Genomic DNA, 20,644 nt, shown 5'->3' on the forward strand with positions numbered 1-20,644 from the left:
GCGTACGCTTTTCCGCCTCTCCCACTCTCCACTGGTGGTGCGCAAACTACAGCAACATTCACTAACTCTCATCCTAGTTGCTCCAACTTGGGCCAGACAACCGTGGTACACCACATTGCTGGAACTGTCCATAGTTCAGCACCAAAAATTACACCTCTCACCACGCCTCTTAACCCAGAACCGTGGAGAGATCAGACACCCGGACCCAGCTCAGCTCAACCTTGCGATCTGGCTCCTGAGATCTTAGAATTTGGTTACCTTAACCTTCCCCCTGACTGTATGAACGTCATTAAGGAGGCTAGACGCCCCACCACAAGAGCCTGCTACACAGCCAAGTGGAAACGATTTGTGATATATTGCCATAACAATAACATCAATCCCCTAGATGTGTCTATCCAACACGTCGTAGGTTACTTACTACGCCTCCAAAGGTGTAACTTAGCCTATACGTCTATTAGGCTACATCTTGCTGCCATAGCGGCATATCTACAAAATAGACAGCATCTACTACTTTTCAGAGTACCTGCTATAAAAGCCTTTATGGAAGGCCTTAAAAGAATAATTCCTCCCAGAGTACCACCTTCACCTGCGTGGAATTTGAACATCATTCTCACACGTCTGATGGGTCCTCCCTTTGAACCTTTTACATAAATGTGAGCTTCAATTCCTAACATGGAAAGTTGCTTTCCTAGTGGCCATTACCTCTCTACGGCGAGTTAGTGAGCTACAAACACTAACTATTCAGGAACCTTTTCTGCAAATCCATCATAAAAAGGTTGTTCTCCGAACAAATCCTAAATTCCTTCCTAAAGTCATTTCTCCCTTCCATCTTCCATCTTAATCAGTCTGTAGAGTTTCCCGTATTTTTCTCGCAACCGCAAACCGTCGCAGAAAGAGCTCTTCATACTTTAGATGTTAAAAGAGCATTGCTATATTACATCGAGAGAACACAACCCTTTCGTAAGACAAAACAACTTTTTGTGTCTTTCTCGCCACCACCCAAAGGCAACCCCATATCAAAATCTGGGATAGCTTGATGGATTGTTAAATGCATACAAATTTGCTACCACAAAGCAAAACGTACTTTAACTGTTCCTCCTAAAGCCCATTATACACGAAAGATAGAGGCTTCTATGGCATTTTTAGGGAACATTCCCTTAGATTACATCTGCAGAGCAGCTACATGGTCTACACTGCATACATTCACAAAACACTATTGTGTAGATGTGTAAACAAAACAACAAGCTACTGTGGGCCAGGCTGTACTCAAAACAGTATTTCAAACTACTGCAACAGATACTGGTGGTCGCTGCTAAGGAGGGGTACTGCTATACAATCTATGCATAGTGTGTAATCTGCAGCTCACATGCCTCGAACGGAATATGCTACTTACCAGTATGCATCTGTTCTTGGCATGTAGAGCTGCAGATCTACACACGCCCACCCGCCTCCCCGGCTACCTTTATCTGTTCTAGTTTTATCTTATTTAGATACACCACACATGGGCATCTTTCCTGTTTCTTACTAAGCTCCATCATTTCCCTGTTGGCAAAAAACAATATGAGGATGGAGCCGATGCCCATGCGCACTAGCATCCTAAGGAGAAGTCTCCTATCTCATGACTTCCAAAGTCCTGCCAGGACAAAAACAAGTGCAAACATCTGGGCCCAACACCAGATGGCGATCTATGCATAGTGTGTAGATCTGCAGCTCAACATGCCAAGAACAGATGCATACTGGTAAGTAGCATATTCCTTACTTTCCTTCGTTTGTACTTTTTGTGGTAGACACTAACCACAGATTCCTCACAGCCCTCGTATCCTCTTCACTCTGCAATTCAGCTCTTTAACATAATGCTTGTCCGATATCTGCACACCGGTCACACATGGTTCAGTTGTGGCTCCGTCTTTTTGGTGAAGAAATAGTCACAAAATAAACTCTCAGTGCGCTGGGATGGTGGCTATATAGGTACTGCACACGTCACTTCTGACGCAGATCTGTCTGGCGCCACCTACCAGCATGCAGAGGTACTGCTCAAGATTTTCTGGACCCACTCCGATGCCTGGGAAATATTCTAAAGTGAGGAAGGAATGGTTTCATGCCTGTAATCCTAGTTCTCTCTCAGGGAAGTCTCCATTTAAATCATAAGCACTGAATAGTCCTGCCCACGTGCGGGGATCCCCTTACTTTTGTAGACTATATATTCTTAAGTGTAGATGTTTGCCTTTCTTCAGTAAGGCCAGGATAAGCACTTGATTTATTAAAATGTTTTTCAGGCTATATTGGCCATTTGCTTTAACCTGCATTTAAAAAAGGGTTAATATATAATAAAATAAAAATAGTAAAAGTAATGAAATCCAGTATTTGTAAAGCGCACAATTACCGGAGGGTGTCAAGGCGCTGGGGGCCATCGGGAAGATTAAGCGAGCTATTGCCCAGAGTCACATGGTGCTGGGCTAACCTGCCGCCGGCACCGGGGATCGAACCGTGAACCCTGTGGTCCGGAGTCAGGCGCCCTGGCCGCTGCGCCACACCTCTTCCACTTAGCAGGAACTGTCTAATTTGTCCTTGTAACTCTTATTCACAAACTTAAAAAAAAAGGTGTAGGAAGCTGGCTCTGTATATACTATACCAAAATGAGGTACAGTGTGCACAGAGTCCAGTGGAACCCCAAAGGTAGGCAGTGGTGAAAGTAGATAGCACCTTACTCTCTATATTTGTGGTAGTGTGTGTGAGCAGTAAGGCTTTATCAGAGGGTCGTGTTAAGCATTTGTTGTACACACTCAGTCAGCAAATGAATTTACACACTCAAAGATTGAACATCAGACCAATTGTTTTTGTTTAAAAAATATTAAGTTATTTTATTTTTTAGAACCAAGCCAAGCATGGTGCAGGTAAGTGAAATAAATGCTTTGCAAAAATCTGATGCAATGTTTTACAATTGAATGCAGGTTCAAATGCAGTTGATTGAATTACAGGCAAGTCAATGTTTCGAAATTACTTTTCAGTTACTTTTCAGATTACTATGTATGTCACTTTTTAGATTACTTTACAGATTACTTTTGCTAATCAGTGTGTGATGCCTAGATATCACACAGACATCTCGTAGACAAAAGGTAAGTAATTCACTTTTAGTACATAGGCAGTTGTTCAATGTTTCATACTAACCAACTCAACATTTAGAACAATTTTCAAGGAAAAACAATAAATGTATTCCTATGGAGAAAAATGAAGTAAACGGTTTGAAGGTAAGTACTGGTTTGTGGGAGTTGGTATTCTGGAGTTAGAACCAGGGTTCCCCCAGGGTCATGGACGCACTCTTGAAAAACCCACAGCGGCAATAAGGTGGCCGGGTGCAGAGTGCTAAGGCCCAATGTTTCCCAATGGGGGATAGGGGGCCTCCGGTTGGTGGCTGCTCACAAGCAGGCCACAAGGTTGTGGGAGCAAAGCACCTGGTGTCAGGCTGGGGGCAAAGGGGGATCTGAGTTAGCACCCAAAGTACGCCCGCAGCTGGGTGCAGGGTGCTGTTTTGGCATCAGGTGCCCTGTTGTTTTCAATGGGGATTCGCCTGTTGCAGCAAAGATGCATGCTCGGGGACGAAGATCTTCTGGAGGTGACCGCCGGTTGGAGAGGTAAGTTGGGATGCCTGGGGATGCTGGGACACCGTCGGTTGGGTCACCCAAGGCCGTGGTACGTCTGTTGTAGGGGTTTCTTTTAGCGTCTGGTTTTTCCTACCAGCTCTGGTCTCGGTCGGGGGGGATCCTCCAGAAAGAGGCTTCAGGCTTCGCTTGGAGATTTGTGGCAGGTCAGAGATCGCCAGATATCAGGTCCGGATCGCCGGGGAGACCTCGTGGGGTTGGGCCACTCGAACTCGGGCTGTGGGCGTCTGGTGCAGTGTGGTGCAGACTCATGGTGTTAGCTGGGGCTTGAGTCTATGGTTGAGCAAATCTGGGGGTCACGGGAGACAGTCTTTGGCTTGGAAGGCAGGGCAGGTCTATCGTGTTCTTGAGGCTGCTGGCTGCAGGACACGCTGGAGCAGGTTCACGGTGGGGACAGGCCAGGAGGGCTGGGGCCAAGTCAGTGGGCATCCTCATCCTCATAGTTTCAGCACGGTTTCTTCTGTGGACACAATCTCTAATCCTGATTGGAGAGTGCCTGCCATCTGCAAGATGGCGGGCACGGAAGAGTGGGCTTCATCTCGCCTCCCCCATCGGAGGGGTGGGGTTGGCAGAGGTGGGCACACCTTCTGGGCTGTGCTAATTGTTCCTGCCTGTCTTCCCGCTGTAAAGGAGGGGAAACGGGAAGGAGGCCTGCTCCTGATAGCAGGAGAGGCTGGGGGTGGCATTACAAAGGCAGCAAGACCTTTGAAGCTCCCCTGCCACAGATGGCTCTTCCTGTTCTGGGGGATGTGTGAACACCTCTGCCCAGGAAAGGCTTCGTTTCTGGGCTCAGGGTGAGAAGGCTCCCACCCCAGGGGTCCAGAAACATGTTTTGTGGTGGCAAGCTGGCGTGTACCAGTCAGGGAACCCACCAGAGTCTGGTCGTTTTTCAGGGGGCATCTCTAAGATGCCCTCTGAGTGCATTTTTCATTAAATCCCACACTGGCATCAGTGTGGGTTTAATTTACTGAGAAGTTTGATACCAAACTTCCAGTTTTCACTAAAGCCATTTTTGCTGCTGTGGAGTTCGTAATGACAAACTCTCAGCACCATATACTCTTGATGGCATTCATGCACTTACAATGTCTAAGAATTGATCTAGACACGGTAGGGGTACAGGGCTCATGCACCTGCACCCTCACCACTGATATAGTGCACCCAGCTAGAGGGGTGACGGATCTATGCCAGGGCAGTGGGTTGTAGGCATGACACACAGGGATGTGTGCCATGTCGACTCTTTCCTTTGTTCTGCACCAAAACACGCAGCTTGCAATGGAAGTGTGTGTGTAAAGGTACAGGGCCTCTAAGGGTGGCACAATAAGTGCTGGAGGCCTTCCCTGGCCAGAGTGCCCTTGGTACCCATGGTACCTTTTATAAGGGACTGTCGTGGCCAGAGAGGTGCCAATTGGGGGTATAAGTTACAGTCTTGGGAGAGAACACAGCCCCTGGAAACCTGATTGGCAAGGACCCAGGTCAAATCAAGTGAAAGTGCATCAGTAATCTGGCAAAATGTGTGTGTGGGTGGGGGGGGCGTACTGCAACAGAAACCCAGCTTCCTACAAAAGGAAAATGGCGAAGGAAGAGGACAATTTAGACTTATAGATATTAAAGGAGACTCTGTGCCTTTAAGGTTTCACAGCCCCCCAATATGCCATCATTCCCAGTAGGTGGTAGTTACATCCGTTTTTTTTTTTGTAACCAAGAATACGGTATCATTACTTGGGCAAAGAGACTGTCTATTAATCGTCTGTCTCTTCCACCGGGGAGGAGGGAGGGTGGCTTATGATTTAAACAGAGATTCCCCTAAGTGAACCAGGATTACTGGTAAGAAACAATTCCTTCTCTCTCAGAGGATCTCAATTGATCATAAGCACTGAATAGAGTAGCAAGCCCATCCCTACCAACTGCTGTGCAAGAGAAAAAAGACAATCAATAGAGAAAGCTAGGCCAAGGGATACCTCAGGGAAGTCGGTCCTACTCGAGTATCGCTTCTCGCATCTGAGTCCAATCAGTAGTGTCTGGTAAAAGTGTGAACCAATTTCCACGCAGCTGCTTTACATATTCCAGCAATAGTAATATTCCTCATCAAAGCAGCTGTAGCTGCTTTCCCTGTAGCGCAATGAGCGTTTGATCTACCGGACAACTTGAATTGCTTTCTGGTAGCATAGCAGGATGCAAGATACTACCTACCTGGATATAGTTTGTTTAGACGTAGCTTAACCTGTACGTACAGGGCCATAGTTTTCAAACAATTGATTAGAATTGCATATGTCTTTTGTTTTGTCTAGATAAAATTTGACTTATCTAACAGATACAGATCTGTCTTACCAGCCTAGCAGGGCAGCTGCAGGGAGTCCCATAAGAATCTGTCTTACCAGCCTAGCAGGGAGTCCCATACGGATCTGTCTCACCAGCCTAGCAGGGCAGATGCAGGGAGTCTCATAAGGATCTGTCTCAAACAAATAGAGGGATAGAGGGCTTATAAATAATAATCTTTATTATCATTCATATAGGTCCAGCATACGTGCCCATCAAGCAGTGAAACCAAAGGGGTATGCAGTTCCTAAAAGTGACGCAGGGTGTGGTGGTATAACTAAAAGATACCAAGGTGACAATGTGAGGGTGTTCAGGTACGCAGGAGAGAAGATCACTCCTCCTTCTGGAAAAGAAGACCCTCACCCAACAAGCGGGTGTCTTGCTTCATCACCGGGTCTTGCTCCTTATCGGGCCGGCGGTGCAATGCCCGATCAGGCACCCAAATGGGGCCTTCCTAACGGAGATCTTTATTTCCAATGCCGATGAGTGAGGTGTGTAAGGGGCTACTTCTACTAGCTGGTGTAGGTGCATGTGAAGTGTGAAGTGAGTGAACTAAAACAGGGATAGGTGATCCAGTTCAAACTTTTTTAATAAAGCATCGTCACCATCCTGATTAAAACCAAAGTGAAACGCACACATCTCACCTTTCGGTGTGTGAGTCAATGTGCTAAAAGGGTCAACATGTTTCTTGCCTGGTAATTTATTAATTGGCAATTCTTCAGGACCAAAAATGATAAGGCTACCTACACTTTTTTGGTGGTGGTCACAACCTCTAGGAGGTATCAATGGTGGCCACACGTACAGCACCCTCAAAATGTGTGGTACCAAAAGTTAAATAACACAACCCTCATAAGCTGTGATGAAATCGAGACCAGGGTGGGAGAGCACTAAATTTATAGTGTTGATTCCGTAGTGGGGAATGCTCCGCAAACCTAAAGCCTCACCATCCACCGAGGTATGGTTCTTCTCTCCTGCGTACCTTAACACCCTCACATTGTCACCTTGGTATCTTTTAGTTATACTACCACACCCTGCGTCACTTTTAGGAACTGCATACCTCTTTGGTTTCACTCATAAGGATCTGTCTCACCAGCCTAGCAGCGCAGCAGCAGGGAGTCGCATAAGGATCTGTCTTACCAGCCTAGCAGGGTGTCTCATAAGGCTCTGTCTTACCAGCCTAGCAGGGCAGCAGCAGGGAGTCCCATAAGGATCTGTCATACCAGCCTAGCAGGGCAGATGCAGATGCAGGGAGTCTCATAAGGATCTGTCTTACCAGCCTAGCAGGGCAGCAGTAGGGAGTCTCATAAGGATCTGTCTTACCAGCCTAGCAGGGCAGATGCAGGGAGTCTCATGAGGATCTGTCTTACCAGCCTAGCAGGGCAGCAGTAGGGAGTCTCATAAGGATCTGTCTTACCAGCCTAGCAGGGCAGATGCACTCGCTGCTTTGATGGTTGTAGAAGCCGTGCCACATACCTTGCGCCACACTGAATCTAGTTACCTGCTTTCTTTTGGTGGCACTGTGGATAAAGAAGTAGAATGCACTTTCTTTACAGCCAAGATAACAACTGAATCAGGAGGAGGATCAGACCACAGGATTATCGGGTCCTGCATAAGAGAAAGGGTTCCCTTAAGGCACAAATAAAAACAGGTATAAAATAATGTACCTTATGACTTAACAAATACATACAACAAAATATGGAAAAGTTAAAAGTTCATTTATTTGAATATATTAAAAAACAGTCAATAGGGATAACTAAACTAAATCCCTGAACTAAAACAAGATAAAATTAAGACAATATATATAATTGCGACCTGCACAATTACAAGCAGACAGAACAGTTACAACACACATTTGTTGGATACAGGTTTGTATATTCTTTCTCCGCTCTAATGACACCAGAGTAGTATCACTACCAAATCAGCGTATCTATTATGGTGTTGGAGACTTGAATTATACGCTTTAGGTTGCGTCGACGCGTTTCGGTGATAACTCCTTCTTATAATCACCTTTATCAAGACATAAAATTTGTCTGCCAGAACCAGAGGGTATGTAAAATCGCCCTAGGATTAAATGTCATGCAGAGAATTAGCATCATTTTTAACTCAGTGGACTTATAGCATTACTGTAGTTAATACGTGGAAAAAATCACAACATGTTCACTATTCATAGTCTTCTGTTATCTCTGTTACTTATGTTGGTTACAATGAGCACCATTTTTTTCTCTAGGTTAACATGTGCATTTTTTCAAAATATTAGACAAACCTTAAAAAAACATAGAAATAATTTGCTGGAAGTGGCTCATGGCTATTGACTTTATCGCTCAAAATTTGGCCACATGGTTTATCGACAATAAAAATTACTGTAAACATATCCTGTATTTTCCCAATTTATCTTGAGCTAACAAAGCAGTAAGTAAGGCTATTTATTCGGAAAACGTATTAATAACCTAACCTAGGTAACCCAAATATACTACCTTGGTTCCACATATAAAAATGTATTTGTTCTAGAAACGCAGATAAGGGGCACTTGGGGCCTCAGATTTCACTAGTCTTGAAACAACATAGGGGGTACGGGTCCACTAAACCAGAAGAATTGTAACAAAGAACACCCAAGTTTCAGAGATAGACTTATGGGGTAGTTATCTTTGTGAAGCCTAAAAGAGAATTATAACCACAACCTCCTGTAACAATACCCGTCAGAAGTGGAGTATTCGTGATATTTATATTTATACAAGGTAACTTCCTTTTAACAGATACTATTGAGTGTTCGAGCTTTATGTTAAAATAGCCATGAGCCACTTCCAGCAAATTATTTCTATGTTTTTTTTAAGGTTTGTCTAATATTTTGAAAAAATGCACATGTTAACCTAGAGAAAAAAATGGTGCTCATTGTAACCAACATAAGTAACAGAGATAACAGAAGACTATGAATAGTGAACATGTTGTGATTTTTTCCACGTATTAACTACAGTAATGCTATAAGTCCACTGAGTTAAAAATGATGCTAATTCTCTGCATGAAATTTAATCCTAGGGCGATTTTACATACCCTTTGGGTCTGGCAGGCAAATTTTATGTCTTGATAAAGGTGATTATAAGAAGGAGTTATCACCGAAACGCGTCGACGCAACCTAAAGCGTATAATTCAAGTCTCCAACACCATAATAGATACGCTGATTTGGTAGTGATACTACTCTGGTGTCACTAGAGCGGAGAAAGAATATACAAACCTGTATCCAACAAATGTGTGTTGTAACTGTTCTGTCTGCTTGTAATTGTGCAGGTCGCAATTCTATATATTGTCTTAATTTTATCTTGTTTTAGTTCAGGGATTTAGTTTAGTTATCCCTATTGACTGTTTTTTAATATATTCAAATAAATGAACTTTTAACTTTTCCATATTTTGTTGTATGTATTTAAGTCATAAGGTACATTATTTTATACCTGTTTTTATTTGTGCCTTAAGGGAACCCTTTCTCTTATCTAGGTTGAATAACCCTATTTCCCTTGGCCTTCACAAGGGGTACCTCTCTGTTTTTCATAGTTATCGGGTCCTGCTCCAGAGGCTTGTATTTTTTCTGAAGCCTAGACGGAGCTGCTTTGGCTGCAGCTGGCGTAAGGTAAAGTTTCATGCCAGAGTCTAATAAACCCGGAACTAGAGGTGAAAGGGTCTTCATGCTGCATGTTGGTGAAGTCTCACAAATCACTGATGCAGCTGTTAATGAAATGTTCAGGTTTGTAGCTCCTCGTACAAGCACCTCCTGAAATGTGTTGATGTCATTAACTGGCGAGACCCTTGGCTGGCAAGAATCCATCAGTGTTGGTGAGTCTCTTCCAGTAGTAGAGGAAGTGGTGGAATATAATGACCTTCATCTCTGGATCGTGACCTACTTCTGGATCTGGGCCTAGGATGATATCGGAGTGCGCCTAGAGGAGCTTCTTGATGAGGAGTGCCTTAGAACATTGACGACTATGTCTGGAAGTCACTGTGTTCGCGATCTATGGCGAGATCTGGACTGAGGAGAGCTTGATCTCCGAGGGGAAGCTGGAGGCCTCACCAGAGAGGGATCTCCCAAAGGAGTCTGTCTGAGGAATAGGTGGAGGCAAAATAGGTGGCATAGGCGCTGAAAATGCTGTCTGAGGTGGAGAAAGCTGCGGAGAGTCCGGAATGAGGGCCGGTGACAATGGCGAGTACGCCCTGGAATATTCAGTCGGAAGTTGAGGGCAATATTCTTGGTCTCGATCTCCTGACCCTTTCTGCTGGTCTGTAGTGCCGACGTCAACAGGCATCTCAATGTTGATTTCCCTCTGTATTGACATCAACAGACTTTTTGACGTTGAGCGTCTCTTGACGTCGTGAAATCCTTTGACGTCAACCTCCTTTGTTTTGACGTCAAATGTCGTCTTCTTCTCAACATTGACCCAGCTCTTGACGGCAAGCAAGTAGCCCTGTAGCTCATCTCAATGTCTGTCCTCAACAACGACCTGAAATGACGTTGTTTTTGAAGATTCCCTCTCTTATTGGATCTCCCTCTCCTGGAGTCCTCAGAGGTTGATGCAAGAGCCCTGGTAGAGGACTGACCCTCTCATCGCTCCCGTGACTTCTCACCTTCAGACTGTGCCTCCTGCTGTCTGCGTCGCTCTTCAGCTCCATGAAGGCGAACCTTCTCTCTGTCCCTCAGGGAACGCCTGGAAAATGTCCTGCAGTGCTGACATCTGTCAGGGATGTGCCTATCAGGAAGGCAGTTAATACACACATCATGGGGGTCTTATTTAGTCTTCTTTCCGCCACAGGCAACGCATATTTCAAATAAAGATGGCTTTTTGTTTTTTACTAAAAAATTATTTTCCAGTCATTAAATGACAGAAAAACACTGAAATGATGAAAACCGCCAAGTGAATGTGTTGACAAAAATTTCTGAGAGAAATGTTTGTAGGCAAAAGCCAAAAAATGCAGAGCTCAGTGCTCCTAGATCCTGTTCCCAGGAGTCGGAAAAAGACCTGAGGTAACTGCCCCCTACTGGGCATCATGGGAAACTGGTGGGCTGTGAGCCCTTGAAGGCAGAGAGTCTCCTTTCATATCTGCAGAGCCTCAGCCTATAACTCTACATTGTCCTCTTCCTTCTTCAATATTTTCCTTTAAAAATGTTTGTGAATGAGATGTATAAGGACAAATTACACAGCTCCTGCTAATTTTCCTGTTTAAAAAAAAATTATATGTGACACCTTCTTTAAATGCAAATTAAAACAATTGGCCATTATAGCCTCATTCATAGACTGCAAAACATTTGAATAAATTAAGTACTAACCTGGCCTTACGGAAGAAAGACGCACATCTACATTTGAGAATATATATTACAAAGAATAGATTTGTTATCCCCGCACGTGGGCGGGACTATTCAGGGCTTATAATTTATCAATGGAGATCCGCTGAGAGAGAATCTGTAGTTAGAGCCTCTTCCAGAAAAAGCGCAACCGAAGAGGAACTAACTTATTCATGTGAAGCAATAAAAACCCGGACTTGACACAATATCATTAAATAACAACATGCACAGGAACAAAGAAATATTGTTGATAATGTTGATGGGAAGGTGTTATTCAATATTACCACTAATGTCGTGTGAGGTCATTAGCAGCCATTTTGGAGGGCAAGTTAAGGTTTGTGCCCCTTCTGACCTTCCCACCTTAAATTCCTAAAAAAATTATATTTGGAAAAACCGGGTTCAAACCGAAAGACCAACCGCCAGATGTTGGGATATGCAGAGTCTGTGAATATTTAATAGCTCCAGCTGTGAGTGTAAGGTTGTATGTAAGCGGCTTGTTCCTTATTTTTTATTTACTTTCTTTCCTTTACTCACACTTGTCAGAGTACCCCATCCCCTTCCTGCAGTGAATTCACACCAGTAGGCGTCTCACTTATGCCAGTGAACCTCCCCCATCACCTGGGATTCTGACCTCTGCAGGTGCTGGATGATGTACTGCAGTGTTGCGCGGTTCTCCTGCGGAAGGTCTTGCAGTAATTCATTAAGCTTCGTCACCGTGGCAGTAACCTCCTTGTTCGTCTCGGGCCCCTTGTCCACGAGCTCGGGGGCCTTTCCAGCACCAGCTTGCAGGCTCTCCTTGGCCAATCCCATCAAGCCATTGTACAGGCGGAATGGCATGATAGGTTCTGGAAGCTGAAGAAAGGGGAGAAGCACAGATGTAATTGGTTCTTAAGTGAGTTGTAGTAGACTCATAAGGCCCAAATTAAGCAGAAATATAGTTACTGTTCTCCTTTAAAAGTAGCTAAGGATGGTAAGGTGTGTGTACTGAACATTCCAAATGAAAAAAGTTCCTGGAAATGCTCTCCTCCTTTCCTAGCCCCCTCAACTCCCCTTCTTGTCCCAACTTCCATGTACTTCCTCTTCTTGAATGCCTCCCTTCTTTACAGCCACTGTTTCAGACCTGCCCTCATTCACTATGAGGTATTCAAGATATTAAGATATGATTAGCGCAGTATATCTAATGATAGTTTACCTCGTTATGGTGTATTAAACGGCTCGAGATCCCCGATTATGTTTAGTACGACAAAAAGGGCCGAGAAACCGAACCGCCTCCATCTTGGATTGCGGCTCTCTCTCTCACTTGGAAGTCACGTGGTCTTTTCCGCACACCCTCTGCTTTCCCCTTACCTTGCATTTTAGGAGACAGGCTGAGTTGCTGAGAAGCAAGGTCACATCTGCTAAAAGGGAGTATCAGGCAAATTCCTCTAGGCCTGGGACGAGAAGGGAGTTACCCTTTCGACCTTCTCTGTAAAGATAGTAACCCTTTGTATGTGTAACCGAAACTAGAAATGGGCATGAGCTCATTAGGGGCGCCAGGACTAACTGGTACTTTTCCACATATATGGTTTTGTATGCTGTACTGATAATGTATAAAAGTGTGTTACTGTCAAGGAGCCAGCAGTCTTCCTCGGCGCACCTGATGGGTGAGGATCGACGAGGCTCCTCTATATAGAGTTCTGTGGTGGCTAATAAACGTTTGAACCTTCCACGTTGCCAACTGCTCCTTCTTACCTAATATTGCGGGCCAATGGTAAGTGTGGCCCTTGGAATAATTATTTGGACATAACAGTTGGCGACCACGAAGGGACCCCGTGAAAGGGTCTCCCCCCCCCCCCCCGTATTCGGGTGGTGGGGTTGGGGGCGTCCTGACCGGTTGGCGGGAGAGGAGCCTGAGGATTTCTCCCACCCTGCACGACTTTTCGGTACGTCCCCTGCTGCTAGTTACCCTTCACCGGGGTCCTACGGGCTTAACCCAGAAACTGGATCGATTTGGTCGGGAGGAGTTGGCAGCGGAGAACGAACATTCGTATCTGGGTGCACCCGGTGAGTATTGATTTGATTTTGACGCACGCGTTGTACACGGTGCATTATTGGTTTAGGCACGCGTCGAAGACGGTGTGCTATTTGATTGATTTGAGAGCATTCGTTGGGAACGATGCGTTTTTGATTTTGAACACGGATTGCATTTGTTTGAAGCTCGCGCTGGACAGCGGTGCATTGATTTGAAGACACGCACCGGAGGGTGGTGTCTTGCTTGATCGAGGTTAGCATTACCGTGGTTTGACTCGAAGTACGTACAGGTTGTATTTGATTTGAGTAAAAACGGCGCGCCGAAGGATTATAAAACAGATTGTGCGTGGAAGGACCCGCGACCTAGACTGGGTAGCCACAGGGCATACTCCTGACGGGGCGAGTCCTCGTTTGGGGCTGGCCTTAGTGGTGAGCCAGGAGGGTGGCCGGAATCCCGCGTACAGTCTGGTGTTTGGACTGTGAACCAGAGTCGACGGGCTTGGTTCTCTGATACTGATTGTATGTTGTGTATGATTCATGTTGACTGTTGTTTATGTATACATGTCTGAAAACTAACAAAAAAAATGTCTTGTTTTAGTAAATTGAATTGTTTTGGCTGCTGTTGTCGAACAAGTGACTCCAGACTAGCTGAGAGCCAACCTGCCCCGCCGGAGGGCAGTCCTAGCCATTTTATGTATGTCAAACATGGGATCTCTCCGTTGTTGTTTTGCACTCTGTGGCATAAGTATACCAAGGGCAATGAGGAGTTACGCTGGCCCAAAACGGGCTCATTTGATGAAAAGAAAATTGCGTTCCTACAGGAACAGCTGTTTTCTAGGCGAAGTAGGCAGGCCATGTTTGACGCCCTCATTGCATGGCAGAAGGAGGCCAAACAACGGCGAATAAGGGAAGAGAAAGTAGCCAGAGCCAAGGCAGGACAGAATGTTACTCAGAAAGCTATGGCCTATGACCGAGACAGAGTAGAAAGGGGATTGGATTGCATGAATCGTGAATTTCGACTAAAGGTGGATAAGAGCTATGTGACCCGCCCGAATGCAGAAGATGAGATAGAGGATTTACTGGACACCACACCACCACCCCCTTATGTACCACAGAGGATATATCCGGAGGTATCAGGGGCCTCGGCCCCGGCTCCAAATATGTCCCTGGGGCCTCGGCTTCGGCTCCCCCGGCCACCACTACCCCTCCCTCCCTGCCGAACCTCTCCCGGTTACCGACATCTGTGTCTGAAGTTATGGCCATACTGCCTAATATATTGACGACAGCTGCAGCCGGGACCCCTCAGCTGTCGCTGGGGTCAATGCCTTCCCCTTCTGTTCTACCCTCCTCCTCCGCCAGTACCACGCCGGTAACAGCTGCAACTACTCCGCTACGTCCGGCCAGTCTAACTGAGGGTAGGAAGTTGTTCACTCGTTCGGCCTTGGGAACGGAAGAAAGGGAAACTATTGCTACACAAGCATCCCAGTGGATGTGACATCCCATTTATACGCTTGCCGATATTTGGAGTACTATGAGAGACTATGAACCGGTGATGCAACAGCATGTTCTGGAGCATATGGCCAACCGTCTTATTTCTGTGTGGGAACAGGTACATCAGGAAGGGAAGGCTCCGGCTATACTATGATATTCTTGATCAGGTCCATAAATCTCAGTTGACACCGGAGGAGGTGTAAGGGAAGGTACAGACTTTGGTCTCTTATAGAACTCGTTTGCAGTCTACCACTCCCGCCGGATTCTCCCAGTTCCCTATGCGGGAAGTGCACCCTATCTTCCATCCAGAAGTTGCCGCAGTAGTAGATGCCCACGGCGTCGTTACCCGTCCCGGGGTAGACGCCCGGTTCCAGGAACAATGGGTCTATACCCCCTGGAAGCGGAGTGAGGTACTATCCCTAAAAAGCCAGTTGCCAGATCCTAGAAAGAACCCCACCGCATATTACAAGGAACTGACCGAGGCCGCCTCGTCAGCGGTAATGACGTTGGCAGATATTGAATTATTCTTTGCCTTATTAGTACCGGTGGACATTTGTCGCCAGGTACATGACCAGGACCATGTTACGGAATTTGGTGGGACATGGGATCAACTGAGAAACTGGGATAGAGATCGTAAACCAGGGAACAAGCCCCGACCTGAGATACTGGCCTTGCCTGAGAGAATAATAACTTATATGCATTCACTGATCCCACCCAGGAAAGTAGATTGGGACAAGCTGACGGCCTGTAAGCAAAAGAAGGACGAGAGTGTCTCTGATTTTTTCACGAGGTTTGAGGGAGTGTTCATTGACTTCAGCGGACAGGACTTGGCAACGGAAGGGGGTGTACGTTTATTTGTTAATAGATTTGTAACCAATTTGCTACCTGAGGTATCGGCTCGGTTACAGGCAGCTGAGAGTACCTGGACGACCACCACGCCCTCCACGATACTGAGCATGGCTCAGTATTATGAGCATCGGGAGAATGAGAGCAAGGATAAGACAGAAAGAAAGTCAAAAGAGTTGAAAACACGAGTGTTACTACAGCAAGTGGAGAGGGGTAGAGGAAGAGGACGAGGGTTGCAGAATTTCGCTCCAAGAGGGGCGGGACCGACGCAAACAGCTGGGCGAACAGATTTGGGCATAAATCAATGTGCTTTCTGTAAAGAGGAGGGGCATTGGAGAGCGCAGTGTCCGTTACTATATGAACAGAATACGGCTTCAAGGGGTCGCGGACGGGGAAGGATGAGTGGGCATCAAGGTGGACACACGAGACAAGAACAGGCAGCCCGAGGTGAGAACAGTCAGAATTATTTCGACCAAAACCAGGGTAAACAGTACTACAATGATGGACATGTAACGGACGAAGACGCCGGGTATACTCAAGCATAGGACAGCCAAGGGCAGAGTAAGGGGCATGTGTCAATTCCGATAGATCAAGCTGGACCTTATGTCCATGCACGATTGTTGGATGCATCAGGAAAGTTTTTGGTTGACACAGGGGCTATGAACAGTTCTGTTTCACGTGCCCTGGTCCCGGGGGCCGCTCTGTCTGGCCAGACTAATGTGTCCGTGGGGTTCTCTGGAACTCCGGTGGTGAGCCCCATTTCTAAGCCACTTTCCCTTACTCTAGGACCGGTTTCGATAGAATCACCTTTCCTCCTCACCTCCCAGTGTGGGGAAAATCTCCTGGGTATGGATATATTAAAAAAGATTGCATGCCCACATCTATTGCTCCCCCGATGGAGTTTATCTGACCATCCGGAATACCTCTATCCCCTCCGTTCAATGTTTTTCGAAAACGGACTCACTACCTCCTGAGCTTGCACAACTCCCAAAGGATCTTTGGGCCCTGGGGGACACTGACGTAGGATTCCTACAAATTCCCCCGGTGTTCATCACCCTGAAACAGAATGCCAAATTGCCGAGGATCCCACAGTATAAAATAGCCCCCGCAGGGGAACGCGCTTTACTGGCCATTATTTCTGACTTGATTAGAACAGGGGTGGTGGAGGAAACGGCTTCTAATGTCTGTAACAGTCCCATTCTTCCGATTCTTAAACGAGCCCCCGTACCCCAATCCCCTGATTATGCTGATACCTACCGATTTGTGATTGATTTGCGAGAGATTAACAAGATTGTGGTACCCCAATATCCGGTGGTACCAGACATTAATTCCATTTTGACCATGATTCCTCCCACTGCAACATTTTTCTCGGTGATTGATTTGAAGAATGCCTTCTTTAGTATTCCCATACATCCAGATAGCAGACATTTGTTCGGTTTCTCATTGGGGGGCCGCAGCTTTAGATTCTGTCGCGCCCCCCCAGGGGTATACCGAAAGCCCTAGTATCTACAGCCAAGCCCTAAAAAGAGTATTGGATTCTTTACAATTGCCGCCAGGTAATGTCCTATTGCAGTATGTTGACGACCTCCTTGTGGCCTCTGATACAGAACAGGGTTGCCGCGATGCTACGGTTACCCTGCTACGGCATTTGGCCACTCATGGTAACAAGGTGTCGCTCTCTAAATTTCAATATTGTCGACCGGAGGTGACCTATCTCGGTCATCTCCTGTCGAAGGAGGGAAGACGGTTGACTCCTGAGCGCATCGCAAACATAACTAACATGCCTGTTCCTCGCACGCAACGTGATGTCCGCGCTTTGCTTGGTATAACCTCCTACTGTCGCCAATGGATTGCTAACTATTCTCTCTTGACTAAACCTTTCTTGTATCTAACTACGAAGGATGTGCATGAACCTTTACCTTGGACTGATGAATGCCAGACTGCCTTTTCTGCTCTGAAAACTGCTCTTTGCTCTGCTCCTGTGCTTGGCACCCCTGACTACCGGAAACCTTTTGTGCTCTATGTGCATGAGGTGGACGGTTGTTCTCTTTCAGTGTTGACACAGGACTTTGGTGGTAAGCAAAGGCCTTGTGCATATTTCTCGGCGGTTCTGGATAATGTCGCCAGAGCACTTCCCAGTTGTCTGAGGGCTGCAGCGGCAGTGGCTGTAGCGATCAGACAATCGGAAGGGCTAGTCCTGAATACGGATCTGACAGTGATGGTGCCTCATGCTGTGGACGTATTATTGAACAGGACACAGACGCAGCACTTAACTAGGGCGCGTCTTACACGGTACGAATTGACCCTGTTTGCACCTCATATAACGATCAAACGATGTGTTAACTTGAACCCTGCCACGTTGTTGCCCCTCCCTTCAGGGAATGGTGGACAAGACATACATGATTGTATTTTTCGAACTGAAGAAGAAACCAAGGGCCGGATAGATCTAACTGACACCCCACTATCTGATGCCCAAGGAGAATTGTATGTTGATGGGTCCTGTTTTAGATTACCGGATGGTACGACAGCTGCGGCTTATGCGATCACTACCCTGCAAACGGTAGTCGAGGCAGCCAAGATACCATACCGGTCGGCCCAGGCGGCCGAATTGGTTGCATTATTCAGGGCCTGCGAGTTGGGGAAAGGTTTGAAGCTAAATGTCTACACCGATAGCCAATATGCGTTCGGTGTAGCACATAGCTTCGGGAGGTTATGGGCGGAAAGAGGATTCTTGACATCTCATGGCGAAAAGATAAAGAATGGGCCATTAGTTGACCGATTGCTGGCTGCATTAACGTTGCCTAAAACCCTGGCCATAGTCAAATGTAGTGCACACAAGGTTATAGTGGATGATGAGGGGAGGGGAAATTCCTTTGCGGATAGGATCGCCAAAGAAACAGCCCAGTCTGACACCATTTCCATGCTTGTAGTGACAAAAATGATAGAGGCAGGGGTTTTTAACAACACCATAGACAGTGTGAAAGAGCTACAAAAGGAGGTGACCCCGGAAGAACTGACATACTGGCAAGAACAGGTGGGGAGGCTTGATGAGAATGGATGTTGGACTGACTTGTCAGAGAGGTGTAGATGGTTACTGCCAAACGCATTCGTAAATGCAGTAGTAACTATGGCGCACGGACCTTCACATGTGGGGGTCCAGGGCATCTGTGCCACATTGGATCCTGTCTGGTATAATGTTAATATCCATAAGACAGCTAGGAACCTGGTTCAGCATTGCATGATTTGTCTCCAGCATAATCCTGGGGTTAGCATTCCCGTCTTGGCGGGTAGTTTTGCGCCGCCCACTCTGCCTTTTGAAGTACTTCAAATGGATTACATACAGCTAAAACGAGTTAACAATCTGAAATACGTGCTGGTGGTGATCTGTACTTTTAGTAAATGGGTGGAGGCGTATCCCACAAAGGAAAATACTGCTCTGGCAACCGCGAAAGCTCTGGTAAAGGAGTTTTTCCCTCGATATGGGTTGCCACGGGTGATTTGGAGTGACAACGGGACACATTTTAATGCTGACTTAGTTAAGCATGTATGCAAGGGTTTGTCCATTCAGCAGAAGTTTCACGCAGCCCGACATCCTCAATCAGCGGGTCTAGTTGAGAAATATAATGGGATTCTGAAATTGAAACTGGCTAAACTTCAGGACACGACAGGATTAAAATGGCCTGATCTCCTGCCCCTGGCCCTGTTGTCCGTAAGAACTACTCCCCATTCCCGGAGCGGTATCTCCCCTCATGAGGTAATTTTTGGTAGACCTGCCAACGTGTGGGGAGTACCCCGGCCCAAATCCTTCAGGGACATCGACCATCCTATGTTGACTGATTATTTGTATGCTTTAACTAAAGATCTCCATTCCATTCATCAACAGATATCTGCCGTACTGCAGCCCCTGCCGGAGGGACCCGGACACAGCGTGGAACCTGGACAGTGGGTCTTGGTTCGGAACTATCAACGAAAATCGAGTTTGGATCCGCGCTGGTCCCGACCGTACCAGGTGCTCCTGGCAACGCGAACGGCGGTGAAAGTTGAGGGTAAGCAGCGCTGGATCCATGTCTCCCATCTTAAGCGAGTTCCTCTCCCATTGCCAAGGGAGCAGCTTGACCAGGAGGAAGGCCTGCCAAACCAGGGCGAACCCAGCACTAGGAAACGACTTTCCCTGGACACCCGCAGAGAAGTTGACGGGCGAGGGGAGAGTGCTGTGAGCCTGCAAGACCCTTTTTGCGACCACTCAATTGCTCCGAGTGAGGCGTCTGGTCGGGAGCCCAGCTCCTCGTCTGATCCCACTGTGCCTGCTTTGTTTGTGAATCCTGACACCCCTGGTCGGGATCGATATCACCTGCGGCCCCGGAAATAGGGAATCCCAGGTCTAGCCTTGGCAAGTGAAGTTGGAAGCCTCGGCAAAGACCTGAGGATTGGTAGAACACTGGACTGAACTCGTTGAGAGCATGGAACTTTCAGTAAAGCTCTGTTCAGAACGAAGGTAGAGACATTGGTTGGACTGGTGGGGGCCCAGGTGGAGTTTCCTTTCAACAAGGGTTGCGTCAAGTGCGACCCCAACGCGAGAAGTTTTTCTTTTTTCTTTTTCTGAACAATAGGAGTCTGCCTGTGAGGCTCTATACGGACACAGGAAAGAAGCACCCTCCGGCAGGTCGGACTGCTCGTAGCCCTTTTCCCGAGATTATATTGGACTTTTAGTGAGAAAATGTACCCTTTTGCTCGTTTTGTCCCTGAAGAAGGGCGGCCCATAGTACCTCGTACCATTCCCCCGCATTTGCCAATGTTCTCCTCATGGAGTTTGCGTGTTAACATTGTTTTCATTTCTATATTGATTGTATCCTTTGTGCTATGCTTAGGTCTGTTTATATATCTAGAGTTTCGCCATCCTGTGCACACCTTGATGGTGTCTACCCCTGCTCCTAAGGAACATCATTTCCAGACTTTTGCCCCCCATAAGGAGAGACACCGACAGACATATGTACATAAT

The 20,644-nt window shown here is 46.6% G+C and overlaps 1 protein-coding gene across 4 annotated transcripts in view; it reads right to left on the bottom strand.

The window, feature by feature from the left end:
* Positions 1-20,644, bottom strand: part of ARHGAP45 (Rho GTPase activating protein 45) — a 296,938-nt gene that overhangs the window by 14,534 nt on the left and 261,760 nt on the right. For all 4 annotated transcript variants that reach the window (XM_085638862.1, XM_085638864.1, XM_085638863.1 and 1 more), the window contains one exon: positions 11,930-12,150. In XM_085638862.1, the coding sequence (XP_085494988.1) occupies positions 11,930-12,150 (221 nt within the window). The remainder of the gene's footprint in view (positions 1-11,929; positions 12,151-20,644) is intronic.

This window comes from Triturus cristatus, chromosome 12 (genome assembly GCF_964204655.1).
Source record: "Triturus cristatus chromosome 12, aTriCri1.1, whole genome shotgun sequence".
NCBI lineage: Eukaryota > Metazoa > Chordata > Amphibia > Caudata > Salamandridae > Triturus > Triturus cristatus.